Here is a 21,624-nt window from a genome sequence, read left to right on the forward strand (position 1 = left end):
GATTTTTTAATTCAACTTTCTTAATTTCATACTAGGGTTATATCAGATGATAAAATATAGCAATGGAAAACTCATGGTATTATGAAATAGGTGCTTTATTCTTCCTGTGCCTTTGTTATTTGAGGAAATATAAGTGAAATTTTGCTTACGATTATATGTTCAAGTGTATCATTATTCAGATTGTATGTGTATGTATTATGTCATGCTATTATGTATACTTTGATTATTTTGTAGGGTATGGGTAATTAAATGATTTTGCTTAATGCATATTTTTCGAAAAGCAGTTTAAGCACAGTGGGAATGAATTAACCACCGTTGTTAGGTATAGAGTAAGGGACTAGGGGAGGAGAAATAAGTCACCCTAGAAACAATAGACAGTTAGTGATGTATCAGGGAGTAGGAACAGGAGGATCAAGCTGGGAGGGACATGGAAGGGAAGGATGAGGTAGAGATTATACAAGGAGACAGCCAAAAATGTAAGGACTATTTAAGGTGTAGTATGAAAACTTTCTTCAGTATAAGTGTTCTGAAATATATACATTTATAAAAGAAATCTAAATGAAGTTGCCGAAGATTGGGGAAGATAGAGCCCTAGCTGGACATCTCTTGCCATCAAATGAAGTGTTCCAGTACCAAGATTGTTTTCTATCCAACTGAATTGTTGGCCAAATGAACACCTTGGGAACTCCCAAACAACCCAGGATAACACCAAGAGTACAGGTTGTTCTTTACAAACTGATGGCAAGGTACCATTGCTAAAGAAAACATCTATATACCTGACTAAGCATGGAGATATCGACCTGGTGCCTATAGAGATACTATATCCCTATGTGCTAGTGTCTTTTGTATAGGAAGGTACTTTGCATGCAACCAAAGAAGAAACTTAAGCACCAACATATCAACAAATCTTTTGATTTACAATGATATCTTTCTTCCAAGATAGTCCAGTGCAATGGTGGCACAAAGTCCGTGGGGATAACCCCCAATACCTTATTTGTCTGAAGGCCCACTGCATGGATAAAACCCATACCTGACACTGCTTGCATGACCAAGAACATGGGACTAGATAGCCTAGGGACCTACAGTAAAACCAAATACTACTGTTTAAAAAATTTAAAAATAGCAATAAACATGACTCCTAATGATATTCTGTTGCACTCAGATCAGTGCACTTTTCAGACACCATCAGAGAAGCTCCTTTCAGCAGCAGATGGTAACAGATACAGAGAACCTACATCCAAACATTATCCAAAGAATGAAAGACTTTAAAACACCTTGTTCTAAATAGAATGTCTCCACTGAATACATATTCTTAGGGCTCAAGGAGCTCTGCAGGAGAAGAGGCAGAAAGACTGTAATCGCCAGAGAGGGTAAAGCATGACGAAACCGAATCAAACCAAACCAAACTAATCAAACCATAAACAAGGCCCATTAAAACAATAGGATTCATGTTCATATGAACTTACAGAGATGGAGGCAGCATGTACAGAGCCTGCATGGGTCTTCACCAGATGGTTTCTGTCATATGAATGGAGAAGCAGACATGTACCCCGTAACCCAGAAACTATCTTCAATTCATAACCACTTGCAAATAAAAATTTAGTTATCTTTCTAAGGGGAAATAAACTACACTAAAAGGTAGGCTGCATTCCCAGCAGTAGACAGCTGACAGAAAATGAATTTAACAGAATCTTTGGAGGTTCCTTGTCACATAATATCATGTCAGGGCTTTTTCTTTTTTAAAACAAATTCTATCTTATTTTCATTTTGTGTGTGTGTGTGTGTGTGTGTGTGTGTGTGTGTGTGTGTGTGTGTGTATCACCCTACAGGCCCTTTACTTGTATATTCTGGCTTCCAGTTTACTATTTGTGTGGGATTTTTGAGTGTGTGAATGCATAGGTCTCTGTGTCAATATCTGTTTCTTGTGCCTTCTTTTGGGCTCTTTTCCTTCTGTTTATTTGTTTCGTTGAATTCTTCATGTTATTTTTTGTTTTATCTTATCATATTTTAATTTTTTATTATTCCTTAGAAGTGTATTCACTTTCCAATGAGAGACAGAAAGGGGATTGGCCTGTATGGGAAGGGAGATTGGGAGGAACCGAATGGAGTAGAGGAAGGGTAAATTATAATGAAGATATATTACATGATTAAAAAATAGTACTTTAATGAAAGTGGAGAAAACAGTTTAAACATATTGGGAACAAATTAATTAATACTAGCTGAAGCCTAAATCTAAGATGGAATATTACAGTTAATGAAGAGCTAATTAATTGATCAAGTAGCAGTCATCTATGTTTATTGATAAGCCAGTTTCGTGAAAGGAACAGACATTCCTGGAAGCAATGGCAGATACAGTTAGAAACCTCAGTTATATTAACCAATATTCTCTGACCACTATTTTGTGAATTTCTGAAAGCTCAAGAAATTCCCCGATTCTCCAGAGTCTTACCTTGTTTATCTGGCTGACTTAATTAGCTTTGAACTATGAGTGTCCATGCCTCTCTCTTTCCAGACAGAGCTATCTCTAGAGTCTAGACTAGAGCAAATTGGAACAATTGCCCAGGGCTCTGCTCTTCTGGGGAAAATCAGCAGCTGCAGTTGCTGTAGCACATTTGTGGATACTGGCTGTGGAGTGAGGAAGAGGATGAAAATTAATACAGCCAAAAGCACAGTGGAAACAGCAAACTGGTATAACATATACGGCATGTCCTCTACCTCTAATTTTTGCCCACCGATGTTCGGGCAGTCACTCCACCACCCTAGCTATTAATGAATTTTCTTTTCATATCCCAGCCACTTATCTTCAACATGAATCCATGTCTAACATTTATCAGCCTAACTTTGCATCTTCATACTTATAATAAAAGACATAGTATGTGATGCAGTGAGAGGACCTTTTTTTCTCTCTCTAGAGAGCCTCCTCTAGAGATATGCGCTGAGTCATAGGTGAAATCCACACACCTGGTCTTTTAAAAGCATCCAGGAGAGGCTTTGAAGTGCTTGCGTAGATCATAAAAATCTGTACTCTAGAAGCTGGAACAGACCGCTTACAACTCATGTACCCAGCACCAAACTAGTAGCTAGAACATAGTAGTTACATTCCACCATACAAAGGTGAAGATCTCAAATGCCTTTCTGTATCAATCAAGGGACAGAAAAGCATTATAAAGAATACACAGGGACAATTGAAGAGAGTTTAATAGTTATAAATACATGATAGCGTTATGGGGTCAAAGAAAATATGGTGAAACATTCGAGACCACGTTATAGCTCAAAAGAACTGACTCTAGAACGGCTAGAAAGAAAGGATGAAAAAAGTAGAAAGAAGGGCCCAGGGACCAAATACACAAATTGCCTCTCTTTTAATCTGATGTAATGATGTCACTGGCCATATCTCTTGAAGACCCAACAATGAAAGACAATGTGAGGTCTGGGCCAGAATGCTTTGAAAGTGCCATGGAGCAGAAGCGTGTGAAAGTCAGCCATATTTAAATCACTTTAGAGTTACCTATGAGTAGGTTTTATATGGAAAATAATTACGAATATTTATGTTTGTTCTTTCAGCTCATAGTTTGGGTACACCAACAGTGAGTCAGTTCTGAGAACTCAAAGAATTTTAAGAAATAGAACCTTTCGTTGAGACGGCTGCACTCCTAGTGCCCATATGCACAGACACACACTCCTAAGCTTGTGCTGTGTGAACCCTTCCATTGGGTACACAGGATATTATGAAATGTGATATTTGCTGAAGTCTGCACATGGGAGTGTATGGTGTTTGTTAAATATCAGTAACTATCAGCTTATGTTGTTTTAACCTATGCAAAACTTAATAGCTATTGGTGCCTGACTTGTGTTGAACTGATTTCGTATTATGAAGTTAAACAACGCTGGGAAAGGAATGTTTTAAATGAGTGTTTTGAGAAACTGTTTATCTCTGCATCACATTGAGAACTTTCCAGTCTTACACTCAGGCTTCTGAAACTACAAACAACCCCTTTCCATATAAAAACCCTGAGGTTTTTTTAAAAACCTCATTTACTATACGCCTCTGTGCTTAGATGCCTGTGACTTAGTTAAAAATTATTCAATTCCCCATTTTTAGAGCAATATGGTATTATGAACCAAAACTCGATGATAATGAAGACAATATTTCAGAGGAAGACAAACATCTTCTCTGATTCATTGCCAAAAATATGTTGCTGCAATGAAGACCACCCAGAAGCTTCAACTGACACATGGGGCATCAGCCCATGTGCATTAAAGAAAAAGATCAGAAAGCAGAAAAGAAGAAAGAAAACAGGGAGAGAGAGAAAAAAAATTAACAGAACTAGCAACACATAGGGTTTGAAACTTGGGTTCAATAGTGAGAAATCCTAATTTTGAAGTTCACTTTAGCAGATATTACAGAAAACCTATGGTTTTTGTGGTCTCCTGCCTTCAAGAATCTTACAGTTTAGCAGTGGAGGGAAGCTGGGCAGTGAATTTCATCCTACAAGTACACAGGACTCACTTGTTAGCTATAGTCAGAAGCAAGCCTTTTCTGCCAGAAAACTTAGGGTGGAGTCTGCACTTGCTATCGAAGGACAACTGCATACTCAGAGGGAGGACTGCCCAAAAGGCCTTCAAAAGTTTTCCAAGTAAGGTGGCAAAGTAGGTATGTGACAAGCACTGGAGAATGCCAGATGTCTCTGGGGAAAGATGAGTCAATTGGAAGGTCAGCGGTCAGGCCCGTGTAGAAGAACAGATGCAAGATGAGACTAGAAAGACATTTTGACCTATTATCTTAGGAGGGCTTGAAAGCCCTCAGCCCTTGGGGGGATGTTTTGGTATTTCAGATTCATGTAATTTTTCTCATGAGGCGGTTGGAGGTTCAGAGGCAATGAATAGATCTGTTTGCTCTGCTTAAATAATGATAAGACAGAGAGAACAGCATCAATGGCATTGTCTTGGAAACCAAAAACCTGAATTTGGGAAGGGTCCATGTGGCTGAATTAAAGATGGTAGGAGTTACAAAAGCCTTTTCAGAAGGATCTATGGGAGGACTAGCTCTTTTCTTAGTTGTGGGGCCTTTGGGAGAGGGATTCCTGAGAACCAGAGAGGCCCAGCATCTGAAGGTTCAGGCTAGGAAGAGGCATGTGCGTGATAAGTATGAGGCTTGCCCGTCTCCTTCCTCCTTCCACTCTGCCTCCTTTGGTACCCTCACCTTCTTCAGCTATTACATTAGGCATACCCCCATTTGAATTTCCAGTGAAGCATCTCACTGTAGAGATCAGGCGCAGTCACATTTTTGACTTGGTTGTTTGCAAGAGAAGGGGAAGTGTGTTAAGTCTGGATTAGTGGGTGGATGGATAAGGGAGAATAGCGAGGAAAAGAACTAGCAGAGAAGGTTGAATTACAGAAGGCAGCACTGGTCACCTTCTTGTCATGGCCAGATGCAGCTCACAGACAGATCTGCATTATTTCTCTCCAGGTTGGCAAGAAGTGAAGTCTGTCTTGCTATTTCTTCTAGTGGTGTGGTTCGAAAATATTATGCTGAACGATCACATTTAATTTTTCCTTCACTCCAGTGTATTATTATTGTTATATGGTTGAACATTCATAAATCTGAATGAAAAACCAAGCATCATCATTTTTGTTCCAGAGCACACCAATGGGGAATTTCGAGTGTATGAACACGTGTGTGTCCACATACCAGAAATTTGTTTCCTTTCTTTAATTAAACAAAGCTCATGCTGTTGGCTTTCGAGGTGGGCTGCAAGGCCCATCTGTTTAACTAGACATTTACTTGATGCTATAGAGGGAGGATTGGCAAGTGGATACCAGATACAGGCTATTAAAAGCTAAATTTACCTTTAATGAATTAACCCAAAGGTGCTTAGTGATCAGTAGGTAGTTTGTCAAATGATCATAATATGTGCAAAAAAAAAGGGGGGGGGGCTTGTTTTGAAAGTTTGAATCTTTTGTGACTGGGGCAAGAGGTACAGGCAGAGTTCATCTCAGATACGATTCTCTTCCTTCAAATATTTCTATATGGAGGGTGGAGTACTTCAACAGTTTTTTTTTTATGTTCTGGGAGACAAAATGATCTATTGCATATGATGGTGTGCAGTCGTGAGAGCAAATATTATATCTCTTGATAGTATGTGTGAAAGCAGTTGGCATGTAGGACTAAGGGATGTCAATCTAGAATGTTTCTTTCAGATATTTCCAATTTATGATGTATTAGGGTAAACAGTTGGATTACATTTCTGAAGTACGTGTTCCATCAGGTAAAATCATTGTGATTACAAGCACTGCAACGGTGAGTAAGTTATGTGCTAGAAGGTTGGAAATGTTGAACAAGTATGCCTGTGCTTAAATGCTAATCCCTGTTCATATCTCTACTGGATAAACTACAAGGAAAGAGGGGGATGGATGCTGAAATAACACAACAGAAAGGGAATATTATGTCATTCTGAGAAATAATAGCAATAATACAGCTTGAGGAACTGTTTCATCGATGCCTCAGCCATAATAGACAATTCCAGAATTCAAAGCAGGATGGGAGATTATAAAGAAGTTGTTTTACTTGAAAGTCACTTCTTTTGTTTACCTATTTTATTTCCTTGAATTCTTCCTTGTTTTCTGAGGCATTTTGCAAAAGCCGAGGTTGTGCTTTTTCATGTCCAGCCTCCATTGTTCAGAAGTTTATTTGCTGTAAAAATGTGAGGATGGTTTGAAGAGCTTTACATATGTTTGACAGCAAAAGATAATAAATGTAAACAAATCTTTAATATTTTTCTAATTCAGTTTGTGCCATGCAAATGTCAGGACTAGGAAAACAAATCAATAAACATTTGAAAGAAAACAATATACATAGCTTAGTTTATATATTAAAAACAACTGTCAAACAATTATGACCTCATGTCTTAGTTGGTTGTTTTGAAATATTCCTACTAGAGTTAAAAAAAATGCTATGTGGGCCTTTGAGCTTAAACATATTGTGTCAATCAAGAGCATATGTGATATATCTAAAACATGAGGTAAAAATTTTCTTCATAAATTATTGCATCAATAAATAAGTAATTTGCTTGAAAAAAATTATAAAAATATTTGTGCTTTTATTAGGTTCTCTATAGACCTTTTGAGGCTGATGTAAAAGGTTGATATGCCAGCATTTTTTATCTCACTATCCTAACCTGAAATACAAAAAGTAACAGGAAGACTTTTTTTTTTTTTTTTTTTTTTTTTTAAATTTCTCAGGCATAGTTCAGCCAAATTGAGTCCGTGAAACTTCATTCATTAAAATTTTAAGTAACCATGAATTTGTTGGCTTCAGTACCTGGGGTGTAACTTTATCCTTTCAATTAAAGGACAGAATTCCCCCCTGGACCTTTGGCTTTACTTTTTCATATAATATATAATTTGGGTACACTTAATGGTCAGATTTTGTATTATTACAGGTGGAAAAACATCAGCCATCTCAAGGGGTCTGTGCTTGCAAACGCATGTAATTTAATTTTTTTGAACCAATTTAATCAATGATTGTTTCTTGTGTGTAAATTTACACTCTTGAGGACTCCCTTAGATTTGAGGGTGACTGGGAAGAAGATCACTTCCCCTTTTAAAATGTCATTTAAATCTTGGGGAACAGTTGGAGATTAGGGTACTAATCCTTGTGATAAATTGTACTGTTTAACTTTGCTGAGATGGTGTTGTTGCAGATTTTATCAGTTAGATACCAGACTCAGCAGTTTTAGGTCCATTAACCCTTTACACACAAGCAGTGTGACTGCTTGGATATGTACTTCAAAATGTATTTGACCTAATATTTTCAATTTGTATAGCCATAGAATGTTTCATTCTGATCCTTATTATTTTTCTGAATAAAACTACTTCTCACTGTGTCGTGAATATTTCCATAAAACTCAGCAAGCTAATTTATGACTTAACAAAGAAAATAAAAGGCTTATTTTAATATAGAAATACCTTTTATAGGGGAAACTGGTGGTGGACAGTATTAAATGACTCCAGTGTGGAAATATGCAGGTGGCCATTAGGAGCTGACTGTAAGATTTACTGAAGATTTCCATATTAAGTTTCTCTGCATGCAGGGCCATATATAAATCTAATTCTGTTAAAGAATTAAACTGATGACAATATGAATAATTTTATGTATATGAGAACCATTGTCTTCACTCTCCTTTAGGGAATATATTGTTGCATCATTGTGAAACTGTATTTTGACTATTCTTCACCTGACTTGTTTCTCTATTGTGAAAGAACTATTGCTTTTCTATTCATCAGTATCTGCATGGGACACACTTCTGAAGCACAGATGTGCCTGAGTACATTAAGTGAAATAAGGACACTTACGGAAGAGAAGGAAGGTTCTAAAAGCACATTATATATATGTATATGTATATGTGTGTGTGTATACACACACACACACACACACACACACACATATATATATATATATATATATATATATATATATATATATATATATGAATGATTGGGTTTTTCACTTTTTATAATAGGATGCCTGGAAAAACACTTATCATTTCCGAAGATTCGCAAATCCGTGGAAAATATTTGGGGGAAATTACTGCACTTTCAGCCATCAGATTCGTGATTCTACCTCTCTACAACTCCACTTTTAATCATTTTGTAGTTCAGAGAGGGATGTTTTTCCTTTTAGCACAAAATTAGTTTAAGCTGACTTTCACTAGAGGAAAAACATACCACTTAAAGTCACCCAACTGAAGAAAATGAAGTCCAAACGCCCAAGAAATGTTTACTTAGTTTTTAACACCTCCTATACTTTGAATCCTGTCTTGGTAATGTTTTATGCATTGTTGATCTTTAGAAGTTAAAGGGAAAGATAGCCCGCTCATTTCATGAACTTCATGCTGAAGCAATTTCTCTTAACAAGATGTGTGCTAAGAAAAAGAACGTCATGTCTGGTTCAGAGTTCCTTATCTGCTCCGAAAACTCCAAAGACCAGCATGTATTAACCTGGCAGTGGCTGAATAATGTCCCCATTTTATCTGTTTTGTGGTACCCCCTTAAAGCGCCCATTGAGTTTCTGGCTTCTCAGCTCAGAAAACCATAGCAACCTCAGTCCGCACTTCTCCAACTCAGGATAGAGTTCAAGTTGTTCTTCTGAAGCCCTCCTACCATCCGAAGCCTGGGAAATCCTGACCAAGGCCGAGGTATCCTAGGACTTCCAGCCACAGATAAAGGGCGGGGGAGGGGGCGCACACGCACACACAAATCCTGCGTCCTTTAACTGAGAGCTAGAGAGAAAGGTAAAAAGCACTTTGAGAGTTCTTGGCATTCTCCAGGACAGCATCTCCAGTGTCTGGGCAGCATCGTCTCGGCTGCCACGCACTGGCCCCCGTGCCCCCAAGGTAGGTCCCGGCCTCCAGGCCCCCGGGCCAGGGCAACCCAGCTTCCCTCCTCCCGCAGCCCGTCCGGTGGGGGAGGGGCGGGGCGGGACGAGCCGCGCGCGGTCCCCAGTTGTCGCGGGCTGGCGCGGCCGGCCGGTCCCGCGGGCAGGCGGCGGCGGCGGGTGCTCGGGGCCGGGCGGGGCGGCGGCGGCGGCGCGGGGACGCGCCTGTCTCTTTAAGGGAGCTCGGTCTGGGGTGGCGCTTTCCTCCGCGAAGGCTCCTTTGATATTAATAGTGTTGGTGTCTTGAAACTGACGTAATGCGCGGAGAGTGAGGTCCTGACAAGCGATAACATTTCTGATAAAGACCCGATCTCATTGCGATCTCCAGCGTCCTCTTTTTCGCTGCTGCTCGGTGGTTCCGGACCTCGCGTCCTCCTGATCGCTCTCTCGCCTTTGCCTATTTTTTTTTTTTAAACAACAACAACAACAACAACAAAACCCCCAACAACACCCCCTCCCCTTTCCCACCGGGCACCGGGCACATCCTAGCTCTATTTCCTTTCTCTTTCTCTCGCACTCTCTTTTTTTCCTGGGGGGGGGGTAGGGAAGGGAAAGGGGGGGAGGCAGGAAAGACCTTTTTCTCCCCCCCCCCCAATAATCCAAGATCAACTCTGCAAACAACAGAAGACGGTTCATGGCTCTGGCCGCCGCGCCACCATCTTTCGGGCTGCGGAGGGTGTTCCTGACGATTAATCAACAGGTAAGGGGGAGCCGGGCAGGCCGGGGGGCGCGGGCTCAGCCGGCCGGGGCGCCGTTCCGCCAGCGCTGCGCCCGCGCGAGTGTGCGCAAAATGTGGGCGATCGCGAGCGGGGAGCCCTGGGAATTAAAAGTGACTTTCTTTGAAAAAAAAAAAAAAAAAAAAAAAAAAAAAGCACAGCCGAGGGAGAGTGTGCAGCAAGCCAAGCGCAGGCTTCTCGGGTTTCACACGCATTTTCTTTCTTCCCCCCCCCCCCCCCTTGCGCGTGTGATTTCTTTCTTTCTTCTCTTCTGTTACCCTTGCCACCCCCCACCCCCCAATTCCTCTGCTCCCTTTGCTGGGTCTAAGGCATCTGAGCCTTGGAAACCAGAGCGACTTCAAACTGCAGTAGCCCCCAGAGTCAGGAGGGTCAAGTTCAGCCGCCGGGGAGGAGGAAAAACAAATCCCGATTTGCCAAAAAAAGAAGTTTCAGGCCGGTGCCCCCTCCCCCTCCCAGCCCCACTCCCCCTCGCTGTCTCTTGCTGGCTGATTTTAATTCTCTCCTACCGGGAGCAGCAGAGGATCTGGAGGTGGCTGGACCCGAGGGGCCGCCGCCGCCGCTGCTGCAAGTTTTCTGGGGGCTCCTGACAAACGGGGAGCAGACTAGGCACCGGCATGCAGAGTAGTAAGTTGGGTGAACTTGGGAGGGCCGGGAGGGTTTCCGAGAGGGGTCTTGGAGTGCCCCTCAAAGTGGTAAATCAGCATAGACTGGCTTTGGCTTTGAAGAGTTTAGTTTGCAAAGCCAGGCTTCAAACTTTTTTCCCTTAAAGGCCCAGATGGCTTGGAGGAAGCAAGTGTGGCATCCCCTGGTATACCCGTCTCTGGGCAGCTCAGGGCAGCCTGGGCCCAGGGGTCTGTGCCCTGTCGGTACCATGAGGCAGGGCCTTGCAGCCAGGGCGCTTCCGTAGGGGCTGAGCAAGGGGCAGACTTCCTCTGTGGTGCAGTTGATGCGCCATGTGTCGCGGGTCAGGGGACACTGGCTGGTGATTAAACGCCTGACAGCGGTGGGACATGCAGGCAGACAGGCTCTTTGCTTTCTGTCTAGTTCCTGTTTGGGCTGTAGAGTCTGAAACGCATCTTTGAAAGGCCAAGGCAAACACCTCTATCCCTTCAAATAACTCTAGGATTATAGGACCCCATGAATAATTTGAGGGCGAAGCAGAGGTGGGAGCTGTTTGAAGTGCAAAGCTGTTTTTGTGGCTGGGAAAGCTTTTTCTGTGAGTACCTGTTTGAGATGGTGGTGTTTCCCCTTTCACCAGGGAGGTCACTAACTGTTTTATGGCTCTAGGATCCTAAAGCCATCGAAGTGAGAGGACCAGAGGACTTATGGGGGCTTCAGAGAGAATCTTGCTTGGACTTATAACATTTTAGGACCTGGCTGACTTCCCCATATCTTTTTAGGCCTCAGATTTGATCCTTTGAAAGTTTTTGAGTAAGAGCTATGGATTTAATGATGAATCCAAATTAAGATAGAATATCCATCCTTATCCGGTTTTGGGAAACCACCGCTAGCGTTTTAAGCAAGGTAAGTGAAGAGAGAAGGGCCGAGGGAAGAAGTTAAAATCAGGCACAAGTTAAGGCCGATTCATTGAACTTTTATAAGCTCTCCAGGTGAACAGGAAAGAGCCTGGAAGAGACAATCAGGACAAAAGCGAAAATACAGATAAGGGCTTGAGACAAGATTACAAAGAGGTAATCATTCTAGGCCTTACTGGCTAAATTTGATTGCTCAAGCTTAACAAAAAAATAAAAATAAAGGAGACTTTTCCAATAAGTCTTCGGAGTGGTTTAAACTCCTGTGGACAAACCCACCAGCCTCTGTCGCATCTCCAGCCTTTCCTGAGGGGGGTTTTTAGAAAGAGTTGATGATTTTGAAGAGGCTCCCAGAGTTAAGTGTGTTAGGGACTGTCAAGGAAGTACTACAGCTGGCAGGTCCTTGACTTGGGCAAAATGAGAATGAAAGCTCTAATCTCACTGCTGGGCAGTTTCTTACATGCTGTTCACTCGCTTCTGAGGCTCCCCCAAGTTAATTCAGCACTTGTGTAGAAAAGCAAGGGTTCTAAAATAATCACCATGCGGCTTTTCCCTCTTTCCTTTTCCCCAAGTATGACAGGGTTGTGAATAAATACAGGGTTTGTAAGGGAAGATGAAGCGTTTCCTGTAAGTTTCGATGCTGACAAGACAGTCTGGAAATGATACCAACATTCTGAAGATAATTTCTCTCTCTCTCTCTCTCTCTCTCTCTCTCTCTCTCTCTCTCTCTCTCTCTCTCTCTCTCTCCTCTCTCTCTTACCTTTGAGTGAAAGTTTTATTAATTGCATGCTCAAACTTTACAACTTTAACTCATATGTTCATTGAGTTTATCCTTCGGTAGATTTCATAACTTTCTTTGAAAGCTGTTCTCTTGAATTAAAAACATCTCCAGTCAGTTAAATAGACGGGGCCGTGAATATGCTAGGCTGATGGTCATTTCTGTACGTTAGGACTGTGAGACTTAGAACTGCAAAGGAGGAAATAGAGTCAGAACGGCACCTCCATTCTGCCATGATTTGTCTAAATGTAAGACATTGGGAAGCTTCATCAGGGCTCAAGTGACAAAATAGGATTTGCCTTTGTGAGCTGATTTTTGATGGCCTCCCAATATGCCTGTTGCATGGTAGGGCTATGTGTGTGTAGAATACTTTTTACAAAAGTAATAAGTAAATCTGACACCCTGCAAATAACTAGTAGGAAGTACCTAGCAAGAACGTTTTTCACTCCTGCATTTTAGATTCTGTTAGTGTTTGTGTTGCTGGGTGGCTTTCTGTCCCTTGCTAAAGCTAGCATTAAAGGTACACAGGAGAGTGCCCGAGTGGCTGTGAATCCTGAGCTGAATTCAGAGCAGCACTCCACACTTTGACTATTAACATTGCAAGAAATTTAATAGAAATTTCTACAGACTTTCATACTAACCGATGAGGCATCCAAATCGGTGTACATTTAGTCACGAGTGGCCTACATATACCCTTACTTTGTTTTTGGCATTATTTTTACTTTTCTCTTAAGTCATGTAACACTCTGGAATTTTTTCCAGTTTTCACTCTAGGTCTCTGTAAAACACATAAGGAAATCTTCATTCATAAGAAAACCTTCTAAATAGGGAAGTGGATGCATCTGTTGGAAAGCTGCTTTTAAGACCCTAGCATTTAATGGTGCTTTTATTAAAGCTGGTGCTTTATTATTATTCAATGTAAATGAGTCAATGCACAGGGAGAAGCCACTATTTGCTTCTAAAAATATATGCATTTTCTATTAAGAAATAAGGCAAGGATGTGAGGTTTTGTAAACATTATGCTATATTTTTGAAGAAAATAAACATTGCTGAAAAATTTTAAACTTGCAAAATTTTTCTTTTGAGTTAGAACTTTATTTTGAGTTTGGAATTGGTGTTAGCATGGAGAACTGGTTTTTTATATTATATATATATATATATATTATATTGTATACATATTTATATATACATATATTTACCAATTATTGTTACTTTAATACATCCTTCGAGAACAAACAATAATAGCATAACACTGTGTCATTCTACAAAGTAGACTGTCAGAGAGTTGTGGACAGGTGTCTATAATTGATTTCAAGGGAAATTATTATTTTTGAAATAAGCGATGAACTTAAAATAAAATGACCGGCTCCCATTAAAACATATCCTCATGCAGATATTCTCTGGTGTGTAAAATGAAGCCATTCATTCAGCACACTGACAACTTTCCACTTGGTATTTGCCTCTGCTTAATTTAGTTTCCTCAGGACAGCTAGTGTGGTAGTCTGCATCTGTTTTTGGCAGGCATGGAAAACTATAAACTCAGACAGTTCTGTCTCAAATATTGTAGCTCACGAGTTACAATCAATTTGATAAAAAGCAGACAAGTTGTATGAGCTTGCTTTCTGTTGTTCATTCTTGGTCCAGATTTCAGGTAACAGATTTCTTCTTCTTCTTCTTTTTCTAGTTATGATTTCTAATATTGTTGATAACTAATTGATCTTGTTAAGCTTCTGTATTTATTGTTTATTGAGCTATGGGGTAATGAATGAGAGCTTATACAGACTTAGTTAGGGTTTGTCTATCTATGGGATAGCTCCATTTATTAGTATACATAGAAATAAATGCATCTGTTGTCATAATAGGATTTATGAGACTTAATGGACCCTTGTAGATATAATGTGAAGACGCGTATCTTGACTTTTCCAAGCAGAATTTCAACAGAATTTCCCAAGTGTACTTTTTATGCCCATGTATAGAAAAGACAACATACTTTACAATTATTTTCATTTTAAAAACCGAGCAGTTGTTTTTTTTTTATCATTATCAAAATCACTTGTTTCTTAAAACTTTGATCAGTTTACTAAAGTAAGTATATCTGAAAATGCCAAAGTTTGCTTTTAGACTACTGTTCCGTAGCAAAAGGTACCCATTTTATCCTTAAATGTAAGTTAGTCCATAGCTATTTGTATCAAATATTCTATTATAGATGACATTCATAACTGAGACTTCAGAGAACACAATCACAACAGCTTTGGGGGGCCTTTATATGACTCAGTGCCTCTTATTTCGCTGGGAAGTGAGTTTACAAGCCTTTGGGTTGTTCCTCTGTAGGGTAGGCTAACAGAGACATTGATTTAGGTTAGAAGAAGATCTTTAAGCTCAAAGATATGCTTTTACTGGATTTACAAGATGCTGAAAACTATTTGAATTGTTAAGAACTAGTCAAGAAAAGCGTGCTAGGACAGCAGCCATCAGAACCATGACAGCATGGCTACACTGAGTTCTTTTCATGATCCCATCTTTCTTTGCCTACGCAGAGCACAGTTCCAAGTACCGAAAACAAAGATGAAATTATTAGTGTACTTCAGATTTGAAGCATCATTAAAATGATTTTTTTTTTGACTCAAGGTATAATTGAAATACAAACATTAAGGATGGCCGTACAGCATGTTGCATTCAAAAGAATAAAAAAAAAAAAATACTTTTAATTTTAAAAATATTGCTAGCTCTTTAAAAACCTGCAGTTAATACTTTACAAGTGGCTAGACACCTTCCCTGATGTTCAGTTTATACAAGCAGGAAACTTTCCTGCTCTTTCTCTCTCTCTTTCTTGTTTTCTTTAAACCAACTGACGTCATGCCAAACTTTCCTTTAAAAGAACAGACAGAAGTAATTGGTAGCTTTTAACTTTTAATAATGTTCTGCTTGGTTTTGGTGGCCAAAATGCTATTTTTTATTCTTTCTTTATTTATTTATTTTAGGAAAAAAAAAAGTTCAAGTAAGAACGGGCTTATGGCCTGAGGAAGAAAAGCTCCGTTGATACAGTTATTTTTATTCTTGTTTTTCAATCTGTTATTAAAACGCTTTCCTGCTGAGGTCTGCTGCGTTTCTTCAGTTGTTCACTGTAATGGCTGGTGCACTTGAGGTTACCATAATTTAAACGGTTTTGGGGGCTATGGGGGTATGGATATTTGTGTTACTTTATTTCTTTACTATTTGAAAGAAAAAAAAAGTTTTGTTTCAATCAAGATTAATTAATAAAGGTTATCAATGGTGACAGGTCAATGAATATGTTTATATGGAGAATGCCACACCTGTTACCAAGAGCCTAAAATATGGAAGTTTAATTGTGACATTAGTCATTTTTATGTACAGAGGAAGGAAAATAGATGAAATGTTACCAAAATGCTGTTTTATATTGAAAGAATTAGTTTCAAGGGTCGGCTTGTTCCTACTGAAGTGTTTCATTTTTCACCCTGATGAATTTAAATAGCATTGTTTAACCTTATTTATCACATTGTATTTTGTCCTTATTTTAATAATTCTTGTCTCTCCTCAGAATTTGCTCAGGCAAATAGAAATTTGTCTACTTAAGAGAAACCTTGATCACATTGATTGACAGAGGCCAACTTTAGAAGTTGGCAAGCAGAAAATTCTTTCTGGGGTGAAAAAGAAAAAAATTGTGTCAGTATTTCCTTCCTTGGGAAAAGTTACTCCACCCAGAAGTGGGCTCTCTTTCTCATTTGTAGGACAGGACTGTGTATCCATGTTCCGCATGCAAACTGTTGCTGAGGTTTAAGCCTTTGCTGGAACACCAAATTTATCGTCACCTCTTCCCTAGCCAGAGAGTCTATAAGGAATAATATACTATGAAAATGAGGTGTCTAACAGAGGAGGAGTAGGCACTAATACATTTATTATCACCAAAAGTATTCTGCATATTCCAGACCCTTGTACTGTTCTCATCTTAGAAATTTGACAATGTTGATTTACTTTATTCATTCTCAGCTTTTACTGTGAAAGCCACAGACTTTTCATTCGTATCTGACAGATTCTTCCTTTGATAACAGCTCCTTTCCTAGCATATTTTCCAGGGAAAACTGGAAGCATTAAACTATGTGTTGCTTGTATTAATATAGCGCAGGTTTCTTGAATTTCGTTTTATTTAATGAATGATTATTTTTTAGAGTTTGCAAGCATAAATTTCAAATCATAGGTCTGTCTGCCGTGAGTTTTTTTTTTTTTTTTAATTTAATAAATGTAGGTCTGTTGCTTCAAAATTGGGATAGTTATAAAATTTAGCAAGAAGGGGAAAAAGGCAGAGGGAAGTATTTGGGGCTGGAGTCCTTTAATACCAACAGCTAGTTTACTGTGGAGACGTGGGGAGGGGTAGGAGAGGCTTTGTGGAAGATGATACAAAAAAAAAAAAAAAAAAAAAACATCAATTGCGCATATGATCCCCTCCCCTTAAGGTTTACTTAAACAATATGTTTCGGTTTTGCCTCAAACCATTCGGCACCACCTCTACTCCAAGCTCCCACCACTATCTTGGTTCCTGAGTGATTATGGATGGTGTTTTCTGTTCTATAATGAGCAGGATTGTTTGAACAAAGGTAACATATTTTGATTTGTGTGATTCTTTGGCAGTTACCAGGGAGCTACCTATAGTGTAAGAAGAGTTCTATAGTATAGAGCCTGTGGATATTTGATGCAGCCACGGTATCTGTACTGTGTTTGAATTATTGCAGCAATGTGTGCACGCTCTTGGAGCTGTATTTTATGTATGTAATACTTAGATTCACCTATTGTGGGATTTAATGTGCTAAATCATGACTTGCTGTGCTTTAAACAGGAATCTTTTTAAACAGATACATGACTTGTTTTTTAAAAAGTTAGAAGTTTTAAGTGCGCGTGTGGCAGTTGAACATAATGAACCAGTCGTTTCCATAGTAAGCAGATGGACTCAGAATTTACTAAGAAATTTCAAGAGAAGGGAAGAAACCCCACCCTGTAAATCAAAATGCCTCCTTGTTGTGTTTTTTAAAGTAGTCTTCTGAGAACATTTTTTTTTTTTTTTTGAAAACATCTTACTTCTGTGGGGATTGACAGTGCTTTTTCTGACGATATCATTTCATAGGCTGGCACTTCACAGTTTACAATTCTATCAGCTTAAAACGTTATGCAGAAAAATTATGGAACATGTAAGGACTCCGTACTCTGAGCCCATGCGTTTTTCCCTAGGGTGATGGATTCTGTGCGTCACCCAAATGTGATGCTCTTTGCTGGGCTTGTAATACTGGTTTGAGGGTTGCTGGATGCCTTAGTTCATCAAGCAACATAATACAACAACCTTGGTAACTAGGTAATTGACACAGTCAAAGTAGGCTCTGGAAAATGTTCCAAATATTTTAAAGTCGGTTCAGAACTTAGCATATATTCCATTTATTCAACACTTACATAAGCAGATGATTCATTGTCTGCCCTTTAAGCCTACTATAGACAATATCGCTAGAAATATGTTAATGCTTACCAATCTTGTTTTTCTTTTCTTTTCTTTAGTTTGAAAGGAACATAGTTGTCTCATTTTCTTAATGATTGCTTGGTTTATTATTATAATTGTGATATTTATACTATAATAGACATATGCTCCCTAATGTATATGTCCAAAGCTTTAAGAATACTGATACTATTATTATTTTTTAAAGTTAGTATTATAATAGCAAGGAACGAGCTCGATATAGGATCATAGATAACTTATTCAAATATAAAAATGTCTTCGATTAGAAAACAAGGGATGAGAATGTTTTCATTTAGAGTTCATTTTACTTATATAATTTGTACTGACTATGAAGTTTAAAAATCAGTGAAAGTTCATAATAAAACATGCTCTTTTTGATTACAGTCTACAGGATGGCTTTCTTAGCAAGCATATGAATTGCAATATTATTTCTGCCATGTGTTTATATAGGAATTAGAGATATATCTATAGCCAGTGTAAATGTGTACAGTAGAGTTGGTTTGGGACATCAGATTTCTCTGGTACATGATATAGGTTAAGTGCAGAGGGATACACATTACTATCCTAGGATTAATGCAGCACAGTTATCTCTGACTTAATGCTTCTCAGTGCACACATGCATGGGAGTCTGCTTCTGTTCTGTTGCGGTAGAGGTCAATACATTTGATTCTATCAAACTATTTATTTTCTTAAATGACATTAATCTTTCTCATGTCCTTTTCAACTATTTAATGTATCCTAGAACCTAGCTGAGATTTTAATTAGTTATAAATCTGCTTCTCAATGACAGTGAACTTGACTTAAGAAAGTGAAAACTAAATTCTGCTTTATGTGATGTCATGACCCACGCATCATCTTAGCTCTGGAAGGGGGGTAGCCCGTTTGTCTGCCAACATTTAGTAGGTCTGAAAACATAGGTGTTCCTAAAAAAAAAAAAAAAAAAAAAAAAAAAAAAAAAAAAAAAGATGTCATTTGTTTTTGCTTTACTTGTGATGTTTTTAATGATTGTTGGAGAGAATCTAGGTCACTTTATGTTTAGATGATGTTACATGGTTGACAGACGTTAAGACTGGTTATAAATATTTTAAGCTTCATCAGTGTCCATACTTCTAAAGTTTTACAATGCCTATTCTCAACTATGGATGATTAGTAATTCTTTCTCAATTATTTTTATTGTGATTTTGAGGCCTTTATACCTCATCTTTGTTTTTTATTTTGATGATATTCTGTTTTATACAGTTTTAAATTTTTAAGTGAATAATTAGAAATGATTATGTTCACCATTGGATGCATATACTCCAACAGGATGACTGCAAAATTTGTTCCCTAGTTCTTCGAAATAGGAAAGTTCTAGAAAATAACCTAGGTAAAGCCTTGTGAGCATAAGGTCGTCTACACTTTTAAAGTAAATATTTAAGAACAGTTTTCCCTTTTTACTAAAATTGCATTCTTTTCATGTAAGATGTGGGGAGTTTGTTGTAGGAAACCTCCTGCCATCATAACCCCAGTTACAGTAATTGTTGGTTTTAGTCTTTAGTCTGTCACTCTTTACTCTGTTTTAAAGTGGTCTGTTTCTTAAGATAATTTACTCTGCTGAAAGAATGACCTAATTATTTGTAACACATATTGCTTTAAAAAAAACACTTTGGTACACTATAAAGCAGGAAGCTTTCACTCAGAACATTAGGCCAGAAGTAAAAAATCATATGTGTAATATTTTATAAATAAACCTACTATGCACATGATCTTGCATGCTGTCTTTGCCAATGTCTTAACCCTTTTGTGTTGCATTTGTTTACAATTAATTACAAGTAGACTTTCTGCACTCTTTATCCCAAGAATAAGTCACTATCTTATATTTGACCTTTAATTAAACATAGCTATGCTCTTCCCACTCCCTGAGAGTTTTCATATATCACTGACAATAACATTCTGAAATGTGACTGATGTGGACCATGATTAGAAATGGAGAATCAATGGTAGACATTAGTGGAGCCAGGCTTTCCTCATTTTTCTGCTACAGGCTTTGGATCCTTTTAAAGGAGAAATCTCTCTCAACAGTACGGGCAGAGGGCTCTGTACAGTCCGGATAGTGTAAGGCATTGGTGAAGCATGAGGCTTTATTCATTTATATGTTTTTTTTTTTTTTGACAGAGAAGTCTTCGACCTTTTAGCCTGTGGTCCCTGGGAACTTTAGATAAGCCCCACTGGGGTCACACTTTCAGTCCTGGCTTCGCGTGACAGAGAGCACTCTGTGCGCAGCTTCTGCTGCTACTGCAGTGCTTTCCTTCAGGACTGCAAGGCCCTTTAAGTTAATTTGGCTTGTTGGAAGCATAACCAGAACCCTTGCTTTCTGAAAATCATCTGGATGGGTTCCAGAAGGGCAAGCAGAGATCATGGGGCACATGATATCGCTGACTTTAGGGTGCTAAAGAAACCTGTGCTGAGACCACCTATGCTGTCTCTGAATTATTCTGCCATGCTTTACCAACAGGGGTATCTTTCCTTTCTCTCCTTGCTTGAGAAAAAAAATTGTGTGTGTGTGTGTGTGTGTGTGTGTGTGTGTGTGTGTGTGTGTATTTTCAGTCTCAAAAGGATTAAGGATCTTGCTGGATGGAGGATTTTTCTTGCATCTCTATTTCTTTATGATATTTATATTTGAAAGGCAGTGACATAAGAAATAGAAGACACTTACATACATCAAAATGATAATTTGATTTTATTGTTTGCTCCTGCGCAGGCCTATTGGCACTTAATTTCTCTGAGGAAATATACCAAATGGAATTATATAAAGTTGTGCTATAATGTGGAAATAATTATGAATACCCTTCTTTTTTCTGGCAAAAAAGATTAAGGCAATTTTAGTTAGTGCTTTTACCCAACTCAGCACTCCAAGATTATAGTGTGAATTGGACCACTCGATCAAAAATGACGCTTGCAATGTTTGGTATCTTGACATAGGGGACAGAGGAGACTTTGAAAATGCTCACCAGCATGTTTTAGATTTCCCACTATCACATTATCAGGGCTTGGAGGTCTTGTGATGCTTTTACTTGTTTCTTGTGGCATTAGTCAACGGCACCAAGCACAAGCTGCTAGCATATTTGTCCACAGAGCTGGTCTAGTAAAATGAGGGATTATATTTTCATGAAGGTTTGGAGTGTTATGTAAACTAGAATAACATCTGTCTTCCAAGGTAGGTCCTAAGTTTGGGACTTGCCACTAATTCTCATTCTGATAGTTACAACAGGTAGAAATAGCCAGAGAGATCACTGAAGTTAGTTCTGTCTTTCATGTCTAGGAAAATATAGCACTGAATGTTTGCTTTTTGTGTGTTTTGTCTCCAAGCAGAGGAAACTGACAGTTTTATGTTTTAAGTGTAGAAAGTTGCTCTTGGCTCAGCAGCCCTGAGTTAATCACAGGGATGTTAACTTGAATTTTGGTCTTTATACAGTCTCTGATTTTTCAAATGAAATGTGCTGTTGTTATTACCATATTGACATCCTACCTTCTGGGTTGATTGTTAGATAAATGTTTGCTTAAACGCTCTTTCTTGAAGTCCATTGCTTTCAAAATACATAGCTTTTTTTTCTTTAAAGCTTTTCGGAAGAGGAAATATTTAA

General features: G+C 38.8%; 1 protein-coding gene across 7 annotated transcripts in view; it reads left to right on the forward strand.

Moving 5' to 3' along the window:
- Positions 1-9,249: 9,249 nt before the first annotated feature.
- Positions 9,250-21,624, forward strand: part of Trps1 (transcriptional repressor GATA binding 1) — a 233,547-nt gene continuing 221,172 nt past the window's right edge. For 2 of the 7 annotated variants that reach the window (XM_051159697.1, XM_051159707.1), the window contains exon 1: positions 10,829-11,389. In XM_051159697.1, the coding sequence (XP_051015654.1) occupies positions 11,311-11,389 (79 nt within the window). In that variant the 5' untranslated portion in view covers positions 10,829-11,310. Of the gene's footprint in view, positions 9,396-9,602; positions 10,137-10,423; positions 10,798-10,828; positions 11,390-11,415; positions 11,698-21,624 lie in introns of those variants that run through there. The other 5 variants (XM_051159701.1, XM_051159700.1, XM_051159699.1 and 2 more) reach the window with 5 other exon arrangements.

The sequence above is a fragment of the Acomys russatus genome, chromosome 17 (assembly GCF_903995435.1).
Source record: "Acomys russatus chromosome 17, mAcoRus1.1, whole genome shotgun sequence".
In the NCBI taxonomy this organism is placed as follows: Eukaryota; Metazoa; Chordata; class Mammalia; order Rodentia; family Muridae; genus Acomys; species Acomys russatus.